Source organism: Sminthopsis crassicaudata, chromosome 1, assembly GCF_048593235.1.
Source record: "Sminthopsis crassicaudata isolate SCR6 chromosome 1, ASM4859323v1, whole genome shotgun sequence".
NCBI lineage: Eukaryota > Metazoa > Chordata > Mammalia > Dasyuromorphia > Dasyuridae > Sminthopsis > Sminthopsis crassicaudata.
Window position 1 is genome coordinate 426,150,085 of NC_133617.1, and position 12,005 is coordinate 426,162,089.

General features: G+C 34.3%; 1 protein-coding gene across 34 annotated transcripts in view; it reads left to right on the forward strand.

Annotated features, from left to right (window-relative positions):
- The window catches only part of RBFOX1 (RNA binding fox-1 homolog 1), a 2,692,248-nt gene that overhangs the window by 2,515,271 nt on the left and 164,972 nt on the right, over positions 1 to 12,005 (forward strand). For all 34 annotated transcript variants that reach the window (XM_074280462.1, XM_074280471.1, XM_074280466.1 and 31 more), the window contains one exon: positions 5,147 to 5,389. In XM_074280462.1, coding sequence (XP_074136563.1) covers positions 5,147 to 5,389 — 243 coding nt within the window. The remainder of the gene's footprint in view (positions 1 to 5,146; positions 5,390 to 12,005) is intronic.

A 12,005-nucleotide genomic window follows, 5' to 3' on the forward strand; every position in this document is an offset into this window, starting at 1 on the left:
GTCCATGTCTAGCAAAACTGTCCCCAAATGTAATGATGTCTGAAAGTGTCATAGTGAAGTTGAGATAGTGATTATCAAGTTTCAACTAGGAACATGTTTCTTTCCATGTCTAGGAAATGATATGTCCTCAAGCTATATGGAGGTTGCAATGAAAATCTAATCCTTTTATTGGCTCATTATTTAGAGTTCTGACCTGGGACAAAATGGGTTCTTCTGGATGAGGCATCTGGAAGGTGTTTCTAGGGTAGACAGAGATGCTATATCAAAAGTAATTTAAAGCTACTAGTAAGAAATTCCACACAAAGTGCAGCTCTCTTAATTAAATATTAGCTGTAATTAGCACAAAGTGTGAATGTTACGAATATTAATTAGGGTCTCCTGGAACTGCTGTCAGTGTTAATGAGAAACAGTAGGGGTCCTGGTAACATCTGTTTTAGAACTCCAGGTAGAGGATAAAAATCTTGAGAACAAATGCACCTGGACATTAGCTGCCAGTGACTTTGTAGCAAGGATTGGTCTTATACCATGTCTGCCACTTGACTCACCTTCTCAGGACAATATTTGGGGATCCCTGATGACCAACTCTTGTCCTTTAGCCCAGGCTGGCATATCTTAAGTGGTGTTCTTTGTCCATCTCAATGTCCCCTCTTCCAAATGTCATCACATCTCACCTAGGAGCTTGCTATTGTAGAGGAGCAAAATGTGGGCAGACTCCAGTCACCAAGGTTAGAGTTGATATGTACGCTTCAGAACTTATATACTATGTACACACTTTTTACTTGGTCATTGAGGTTGGGAATCTCTTAAATTGCATATTGTTTTATATTAATGAGTAATGGTTTTTTGGAGAGGGGAGGAAGTGTTGAGAGGAAGAGAAAAGGAACGTCCCTGAATCTATGAGTTTATCATTAGAGAGAATACTTACTATGGAAACTCCCTTTGCTAATGCAAACAGAAAACTCATCTGCGACTTAGTTTTGTCTTTGTATCCCAGTACCTAAACATTTAATGAATGTTTATTTAATGATTATAACCTTAATGTCACTGAGAAAGGTTTAAGTAACTTGCCTATTTCTGGGAAGCTAGTGTTTCTTGCAGATATAACTCCATTCCTGGTCTTTTAGAGTATAAGACTGACTCTACTACTACCACATATCATTTCTTCCCTTTTAGGAATTTTCACATCTTGCTATATATTATAATATTTATGTAACTCTTGACAGATCCAAAATACTATTCTCACAGCATCTTTGGGAAGTGGGATGCAGATCAGTATTCTTTCCAATCTATAGCTGAGGAAAACGAAGGCATAAAGTTAGAATGGTATTTGATCCCAAATCTTTTGTCTTTTAATCCATTCCTTTACTATATTCTGCATTTAATTTGATATTAAACAGATCTTTCTTGCACCTTATATCTAGAGCTTATTTATTAAAGTGTCCAAAATATTTTCTTACAGCCATACAGCAATAGATCCTAATGATACCATTAGGGGAAGCTAGATTGAATTTGTATATGGCCATGAAAAGTTCATAGATACCTTTTGTTCCTAGAGTTGACGGTTGTATCCCTGTAAAATATTGTGAATAGACTATGGATGATTGAAAGAGACTCTTATTTTGCCTCTCTAGTCCACCTTTTCTCTCCTATAACTATCCATGACCCAAACTATTAGGTCCCAACTTCTTTTTTTAATCCATTATAGAATATTTGGCTATATTGTTTAGGAGCCTGGCAGTAGCAAACAAATATTCATGAACTGAACCATTTTATTGGGAATCTCAAACATCTAAAAGCATATAGTGAAATTGAAACTAATATATATCTATATATCTATATACACATATATCTCTCTATATATCTATATATAGCTTTTTAGTGTCTGTCTCCTTCCCTCCCTTTGTGTCTCTGCCCTCCCCCAGATCTATGGTAGGGAAAAGGTCAGATGGTAAGATATGATACTACTGCTTTTTTAGGAAAAGAAAATTTAAAAGGACAGATATCTTTATCCTAATATATCTTCTTTTTGTTTCCATTTTTGCCTATTATCAGTCCTGTCTGCCTTTCTCTCTGTCAAAATTTCTAAATGCTCTTTTATGTAATCAGAGAGGGGCCACTGTGACCCTCTATGAAGGACTAGGTTTGCCTGCCCTTCAAAAGTTCTTTTCATAGTTCTGAGCTTTCCAGGTTTCAGTTTTGCCAGTGAGAATAAGCACTTATGATAGGATTTCTTTACTTGCAGTTATATTCTTAGATGGGTCCATGTCATGTGGAGGCAAATGGGAGAGGAGGAGGATGTTACTTGGGCTAGAAATAGCAGTGAGTTTCTAAATCAGAAAGTACAGGGAATGTGGGAAGAGATGATTTTCTTGAATTTTTTCTAAACTCCATCAACTTCTCCCAGTACTGGGAGTTTTCTCCACCCACAGTAAAGAAGGATTGGTCTCCTCAACATGCCTAGGAATTGATTTGTATTTTTACTTCCAAACAATAAACTGGGTGATAGAGATTAGTGCGGGGGAGGAAAGGATTTAATGGAACTGTAATGTATTGCATAATTGTCTTAACTTACCCTATGCTTAGTTCTTTCTAGACTTGTTACCAATATCATAATGTTTTTTTACCCTCACAATAAATACTCAGATTTTGCATTCTAGGATTAAGCACTATTTTCTTTCTCCTTTGCTGAAAAGTTTCACTGTGACCAGATTCTCCAGTGGAAAAGTCTATTTGACACTTTATGATACCTAGAAGATGTTCATGTTTTGACATCATTCTCCTACTTTATTATATATTATATATATACATATATACATAAACAACACATACACTAAAGTCATATCTAATTGACCATAGAAGATAGGAGATGTAACTATTTGGTGTTTAATTATAAAGATTTCTTTATTATATGCAAATAGAGTGAATGAGTAAAATTAAGGCATTTGTATTACATTCTCTGCCATAGTATTGTCTAAAAGTCATTAAAAGAAGATGTTTTCTAAGATAGGTTTTATTTTAATTTTTAAATTTCTTGATTATCTTTTGTTTTTTACATTTTCTGTTATACCCCTCCCTACCTTGTATCCCTTATATAAAAGTGACATCCCTTATATAAAAAGAGGGAGGAAATACAATTCAGCAAATTTAACCAATCTATCAAAAGAATTTGATAAAAAAAAAATTCAATGTTCCACATCCATAATTATCTACCACTGCTAAGAAGGGAGACAGTTACATTGCCCTATCTCTTCTTTGGGGCCAACTGCAGCCCGAATTTCACAGCACTTATTGTCTGTCCTCCCCTATTTATACTGTTCTAGTGTCTACAAACATTGTTTTCTTAACTTTGCCTATTTCACTCTCCATCATTTTGTACATCTTCCCAGGTTTCTTTGTATTCATAATTTTTTGTATAATAGAAAATGTCTCATTCCATTTAAGGCTTCTATAATGAAGAGTTTGCAAAAAAAAATCTTCAAGTTTTAAAAAATATATCTATATTTTGATATAGTTGTTTCTTTTGTGATCCTCTCTATTAAATTTCATTCATTTAAAACAATAATTAAGAGAAAGGATGCTATCTATCAACTTCCCTAGAATTCCAAAGGAGGTCATGAGACTAAAAAAAAAAGATTAAGACCCTCTGCATAAGAGAAAGATAGAGGAGAGGGGGCAAAAATTTTACTTTGTCACTTTATTACATTGCATATTTGTAGTTCATATAAAGGGTGGACTTTTGGAAGTAGGATACATTTAAATACTTATATAATTCCAGAGAAATTCTGGTTTCATTGGTCGAGGGTCAGTCTTTGCTGATATTCATCTTATCCCCATCATATTTTTGTCGAATGTTGACTTGACTTGCTGTGCTTAAAAAATAATGATGATGGCCCATCTTTTATCAGTAGGCTTCTCTCCTGTTGTAGGTACACATCCTCTTCATAAGCCTTCTCCTTTCTAATTTGGTAAAAACTTCAAGATCTTGACAGTTTTTGAGGATTTAGGATCACAATCATACATTGAGGTGATTTAAAATGGGACTTTACTGTTAGATTATATTTCACTTTTTTAAAAAAAAGGTGGCAAAATGTTTTATTAAGCTTTTTATTTTCAAAACACATGCATAGTTTTCAACATTCATGCTTGCAAAACCTTGTGTTCCAAGTTTTTTTTCTCCCTCCCTTTACCCCCACCCCCTCCCCAGTTGGCAAGTAATCCAATATATATGTTAAATATGTGCAATTTTTCTATACATATTTCTATAATTATCATTCTGCACAAGAAAAATCAGATCAAAAAGAGAAAAAAAATGAAAAAGAAAACAAAATGCAAGCAAACAACAACAAAAAAGTGAAAATACTGTATTGGGTTTCACACTTATTCCCCAAAACCTCAAAGATGGCAAATTATGACCAATTTTTAAAAAGCATACACTTTGTTGAAACTTCAAAATCTATAGCCAAATGAGGATCTGGAATTTAGATTGGTTGATTCCCTCTGGAAATAATACTGATAAAGCAATAACAAAAATGAAGGAGACACTCTGGTAGGTTAAAAGATTAAAAAGGATTCTCCTCATTGTGCTGCCCTGAGTAGTATAAAACCTTGAGTAGACTTTCATGTTTAGTTCTGTAAAGAATATATATCCGTGTGATTCAGACCAATTCCAATGGTCTTGTGATGAAGAGAGCCATCTGTACCCAGAGAGAGGACTATGGAAACTGACTGTGAACCACAACATAGCATTTTCACTCTTTTTATTGTTTTTTGCTGCATTTTATTTTTTCTCATTTTTTTCTTGTTTGATTTGATTTTTCTTGTGCAGCAAGAAAATATAAATATGTATGCATATATTGGATTTAAAAAAAGAATACATCCATGTATGTCAAGTCCTTCATGGGTCACACTTAATTTGATCTTTTGTGGCATTTTAGCTATGGAATTAAGAGTCAACTGTGATACAGAGAGTTGCATGTTCATTTGTTTCAAGATGGAAGTATGATTAGGGCTCTTTAGGATCAAATATAAAACAATATTTAAGGAGAAGTTAAAGTTGGGCCCTTAACTATCTTTGGATTCTGGAGAAGTTTCTATACTGGCTACTAACTGATTTCTCTTCCCTTTGCCTTTTCCTGTTGTTTTCCAGGGTAATCAGGAAGCTACAGCAGCTCCTGACACTATGGCACAGCCTTATGCCTCCGCCCAGTTTGCTCCCCCTCAGAATGGCATCCCTGCAGAATACACCGCTCCCCATCCTCATCCTGCTCCAGAGTACACAGGCCAGACTACAGTCCCAGAGCACACGTTAAACATGTACCCTCCAGCGCAGACGCATTCTGAACAGAGTGCCACGGACACGAGTGCGCAGACTGTCTCCGGCACAGCCACAGTAAGTGTAGCATCTTCATCCTCTGAGAAGGCTTGACCTTGAGCTTGCTTACCTGGGTGGTAAAGGGAGAAGTCCACAGTAAGATGTTTATTAGCTGGAGGAGACCTATTTCTGGCATCAGGACCTTAGCTGCTCACCCTCAAGTAGCCTGAAAGAGTTAATTATCCCCTGGAAGATCACAATGGATTTCCTTGAGAATTATGCCTTGGTTTTCCCAGTACTGGGCTGTATGTTATTCACAGATAAGCCATTCACCACTGAAAATTGCTCAGCCTTTTTTCCTCCCCAATCATCTTTTGTATCCTCTCTGTCTAGGAGTTTGTCATCCCTTTTGGACCAAAGGATTTGCTTCTGTTCTCCTTATTTCTTCTGCCTAAATGTAAAAGCAAACTGCTTTTTGTACTTGGAATATTATCCAAATGGGGGTTGAGATTATTTTGATTAGGAAGTATCTTTACTTCCTTCCTGGTAGCATCCATGGCCTCTCTGATTTGAAGATCATATGTACACTGTTTTTATTTTTAATTTTTTTTGTTCTTGGAAACTTATCCAATTAAGGGTTAAAACCATTTGGCCTTTGGAATTGTCTTCATTTCTTTGGTAGCATTAGTAGTCTTTAAGGATTTTCACTTTTCATTTCTCCTCTTGCTTGCAAATGGTTTAAAAAAAAAGTATGAATGAGATATTTTGATTGTATTCATTAGTTTTACTCAAGCTGTTTGGGATGGTGGCAGGAATATTTCTCTGATTAGGGATAAGAAAAAATCATACCATCAAGTAGTTACTAAATAAATATTTTATGTCCAACCTTATGGTTTAGGGGCTAGAAAAAACTGAAGCTAATGTTACTTAGGCTTGAGGAGTTTGTAATTCGAAAAGGAAGTCAAGATAAACCTAATTTAAAAAAAAAAAAAGATAAACCTAATAAAACTAAGTAGAAAACAAAAAAACAAGATTTAAATTATGGGACAAAATTGAAATATTATAGAATTCATATAAGGAAGAGATCATCAAAAATTGGAAATATGTATTGTGTTAGAGGAGCAGATAGTGCAATAGGAGGAAGGCAAGAAGAAATTTCAAAGAAGTGAATAATAAAGAAATTTCTAAGAAGGATTGAAAAAACCTAATTTTTAAAAAAGATTCTTTATTTCTTTTCATTATATTGGTGAAGGACCATATATTTGCAATATTAGATATATGGTCAATGTCAGATATGGTTAATGTGTTGGTTCATTGTTAATTTTTCTAAACTGGTTTTTTTTCCTCTCTTGTAGAAAAATATTGTTAAAACGGATTGCTAACTGAGTAGGACTTGCTCAGTTAACAAATATTTATTAAGCTTCTATATGCTATGCTCCATTCATAGGACCAAAAATAAAAGGAAAGATATGGGAGGAAAAGAGGCACATATTCAGGAGTTAATGTAATATATAAACAAAAAGTAAAAAACAAAACAAAACAACTAATTATTTGCTAAAAATGGGAGGTAGCTTGTTCTCTATGACCTCATTTCTTCCTCATATGTTGTTTGGGATAGTGTGACATAGTACAAATCATAGAATTATAATCAAAAGACCTGGGTTTAAATCTTATTTTGCTTTCTGTGTGACCTAGCAAGCCATTTAGCTTTTCTTGTTCTCGGTTTTCTAATCAATAGAATAAGGAACTAGAACTGCATTATTTCCAGGGTCTTTCTAGCTCTGTAACTCACGTTACTTTGATTCATAGCTAGGAGAAGGAATTCTGCCTTCCTCTAATTCCAACCCAAGAGAAGGAATTCTTACATATCTGCCTGCCTCTAATTCCAACTGTAACCTCAGAGAAGTAGCTATGTCAGGACTTGACTCTTCTACAGAATATAAATATAGCAATAGAATAAATTCAATGTACAGTCCTTCCAACCCAAGATTCTATCTAGTTCAGGGGCAGCCTAGAAGGTTTATGGGAGCTGGCCACCATTGTGTCTTAAATGGGATAAGGTATATATCTTAGGCATCCTTAAAGTTCTCCTAAACTTATGAGCACAGGGTCTAGTGCCAGTATCAGTGTAAATGTTCAGTCTGTCACAATGGAGCCCATTAGGCAAGTTTGAAAACCTAATAGCAAGTGCAGGTAAGAAAAAAAATCCCAGTGCTGCAACTGCACACAATGCATGCATATGATTTAACACATAGCATAGAGCATATATAATGTAAGTCTGAATACACCCAGAGCTTCCACAGCATCTGAAAAGTAAAAACTGGGAGAACTTATTAGGTCATCCAGTTAAATCCCCAAGGGCCAAGATTGTTCCCTACAGGACATTTTCTGCTGAATTCAGATTTAAAGTAGGGCTCAAAAATACCATGCATCAGTTTGCTGACAGAGCCAATACTATTATATATTATATACTACTCCTGACAAGGTATTTTACTCTTGACATATTATAATCAGAAATTTGCAAGTAGAGAATTCGCCAAGTATCTCCACTAGCAACTTAACATCTATTTTTAACACCTCTGCAATCTGCTGAAAGTCTCCCACAACCTTCCCATCAGATTCATACACTCCTAATGGGAGCCAACAAGGGTGTCCTAGAGATAGGCACAACAGCAAAATGCTCCATGGCCTTTGAGAACATGCTTTTAATGAGCCAGGCTCTTCCTGTATTTTAGCTACTCGCTAGCCGATATAGTGTTAGACATCTCTGGCCAATTACATTAACTCCTTCATGATGATAAGGTAGTCTCTCTCTCTTTTGTTTCTTTCCTTTTCTTTTTTTTTTAAAAAAATTATTGAAGGGGTTAATAGGGAAGCACAGGAAGAAATCTTGGTATTTTCTTTTGTGTGAGTTGTGTGGTTCACACCTTTGTGATGGAGAAAGCCTTATCATTCACATAGGTCTTCATGTGCAGTAAGAGAGACTGGATTTCATCTGTTGGCTTAGAAAGCAGGTATCTGACCCCAGGAATAGTGTTTAAGTTCATGCACACCTGCAAGTTCCTTGAAAAGATGAGTACACAAAATCCTCACTTCCCTATGGGAAGTGCATTGTATACTATGTGTTCCTTACAGTCCCTTCATTTTAAGATTGACAACTTTGCTGATAAGATGCCATCTCCCAGGTGAGATAATATACATTAAGTGCTTTGCAAATCTTAAAGCACTATATAAATCCTGGCTATTGTTCTTGCTATTTTTATTGATGATGATGATAATGATTGAAGATGCTCCTCTAAGCTTTTTCTTTTTTATTTAATATTTTTATTTCCCCCAGTTATATATAAAACATTTTTTACATTTGTTCTTAAAACTTTGAGTTCCAGTCTACCCCCCACCTTGAGAAGGCACGTGTAGTTATGCAAAGCATTTATATAAAAGAAATGTTGTAAAAGAAAACAGATCTTTACCCACCCCCAAAAAAAAGTCTTAAGAAAAAGTTAAAAAAAAAAAAAAAAGCTTCAATTTGTATTCAGATACAATCAGTTCTTTCTGTATTTTAATCATTTTAATCATAAGTTCTTCAGAATAGTCTTGGATCTTTCTAGATCTGAGAATCGCAAAGCCATTCACAGCTGATCGTTCTATAACATTGCTATTACTGTGTACACAGTACATTTCACTTTGCTTAAGTTCATGGATGACTTTCCAGGTTTTTTCTGAGAGTGTCCTGCTCATCATTTCTTATAGAACAATAACATTCAATCATAATCACATACCCCCATTTTATTCAGTTATTCCCCAAATGATGGACATTCCAACAGTTTCCAGTTCTTTGTCCTAAGAAAAGAGCCGCTATAAATATTTTTGTATATATAGGTCCTTTTTTTTTTTTTTCTCTCTCTCTCTTGGGATTCATTAGGCTTTCTCTTTCTCTTTCATTTTCACCCACGTTGCAAGCTGTGTGTGTTAATTGTTCAAAACAAAGCACTTTAAGTATGGTTTTCTAAAACTAGTTCAGAGAATAAAATTTTAGCTTCAAAAATGCTTTTTTTAGTTATTTAAATTTTCTCATGATCCTGTGAGGCAAGAACAAATATCATCACCCCAATTTTACAGATGAACAAGTCGAGGTTTAAGAAAGTGAGATAACTTGTCTAGTCACAAAGTTAGTGTTTTAAACCTATTTCTTCTAACTTATAGAATAGTAGGTTTTTTGTTTTGTTTATTATACTGTAGTACAATATTCAAGTATGAATCATTAAACTTCCTTCTTACTCTACCCAGTATTGATTCTCTCATTTTGTCAAAGAACAAAGACAATTCCCTTTTCCTTTTCCAAATCTCTACTAATGAAACTGTGAGCTTTTCTTCTAATTGATTCTATTCTTACTTGCCAATGGCTATGCTTCCATTGTAACAATAATAATGATAATAATAACTATTTTTATATTGCCTATGTATATAGTGCCTATATATTTATATTTATTTATATAACATAAATATGAACATATTTATATTATAAATATTACTATATTTTATATAGTGCCTATTATGTACCAGGAACTATGCTAAGTACTTTATAGTCGTTAACCTTATTTGACCAATCTATAAATATTTATTAAATGTATATGCTAAATTCTGGGGATTTAAAAAGAGGCAAAAGACAGCCCTTAAGGAGCTTATAATCTAATTGAAGAGACAATATGCAAACACATATGTAGCAAATATAATGTGCAAAGCAAATGATATCAAGGATAAATGGGAAATAATTAACAGAAGGAAGGTACTAGAAGTAAATGAAGTGGAGAAGATTTCCAGTAGTAGAAGGTAGAACTGAAGCTGGTACTTAAAAGGAATCCACAGAGGTCAGTATTCAGAAGGGAGGATGGAGAGCATTCTAGGCATGGAGGAGAGCTAGAAAAAATGCCCCAAATGGAGATATAGAATATCTTATTCTTGGAATAGCCAGGAGGCCAGTGTCACTGGATCAGAGAGTTCGTGGTGGAGAACAAGGTATAAGAAGACTGAAAAGTTATAGGGATCCAGATCACAAAGGGTTTTGAATAAGAGTTTCATATCTGCTCCTGTAAGGGTCATAAGAGACAGAGATTAAGCGACTTGCTGGGAGTCCCACAACTATTAAGTGTCTGACAATAGATTTGCATTCAGATCCAGTACTTTTCCATTGTGACACTTAATTAGTTCTTTAATGAGTGGTGGAAGTACTTGGTTAGGTCATGTGTTCTCTGTACTTAGGAAAATATGGATTTAAAACCTGGCCAATATATATATTGACTGTATACAGGCAAGTCACTTAAAATTATATAGCACCACTGGCAATGCTCTAAGATTTTAAATTGCAGATAGCAAGTTCCTATAGGTCCAGTTTTGTTTTGTTTTTGGTTAAAAAAAAAAAAGTATATAGTTTTATCTATAGTCGTAATTCCTAAGCTTCGCTTCCCCACCCCCAGAATCCTTTATATTTTTACTTATTGAGGATATCCTACCCAGTCCCTAAAGCTTTTGTTTATGTGGAATAAATTTATTAGAAATGAAAATATTGTTATTATTAAAATGTATTTGATCTCATGGATCCCCTAAAATGTAAATCCTGAGCCATATTTTGAGAAATATTGGTTTATAATTATAAATAACTGTTTATAAACAAATGCATATATGAAGGATAGTGGGACCCAGTGAGAGGGCTTAGAATTAGGAATAATTAGGACTCTAAACTATACTAGCTGTGTGACCATGAGTAAGTCATTTACTTTAGATTTAAAGAATCTAAGTTACAGATGAGTTACTTACTTGTTACTAGTGAAGAGTATATATATTCAGAATTTCCACACACTGATAAAATTATCAGCCTCTAATCTCTAGTTCTGTTACACTACAGCATGTTTCTATCCTTCTGGAAATGAATTTTGCATAAACTCTGCATAGTAGCAGAAATCTGACTTAGAGGAAAATATGGCAACTTCTTTTAGCTTGAGGACCTTGTGATAATACAGCTAAAAAGACAGAGAAACATATGAATTTTAAGGTTAAAAGGGAAATTATATAGTATTCTTTAATCACCTTTTTTACAGATTGAAAAAACTGGAGTTAATTGCTCACAATTGAGAAGAATAGGGTCTAGACCCCAATTCTGCTTAATTCTGATCCAATGTGTTTTGTTTTGCTTATTAATTTATTTTTCTTATTTTGGATTCCTGCTTGGGTCTAGATGATGTCTAGGGGTATAACCTTTTTTTCTAGGGCAATAGGAAGAGAATCATTCTTTCCTTCTTCACTCAAAACAAAGGAGCTTTGGAAAAGAATTCTATAAAGTTATATTCTCCAAGGAGAAGTCAAAAAAGTTTTATCACTCATTTCTCAATGTGAGATTTGTACTCTGAAGAGAATTTACATAATGTATGTTCCATTCTCTAAGGATTCACATTGACACTTAAGGGAATTCTTAAATCTCATTTTTTTTTCACAAAAAATTTATGCATAGATAATTTTCCAGCATTGACAATTGCAAAACCTTTTGTTCCAACTTTTTCCCTCCTTCCCTCCACCCCTTCCCCCAGATGGCAGGTTGACCAATACATGTTAAATATATTCAAGTATAAGTTAAATGCAATATATGTATACATGTCCAAACAGTTATTTTGCCATACAAAAGAATCAGACTTTGAAACAG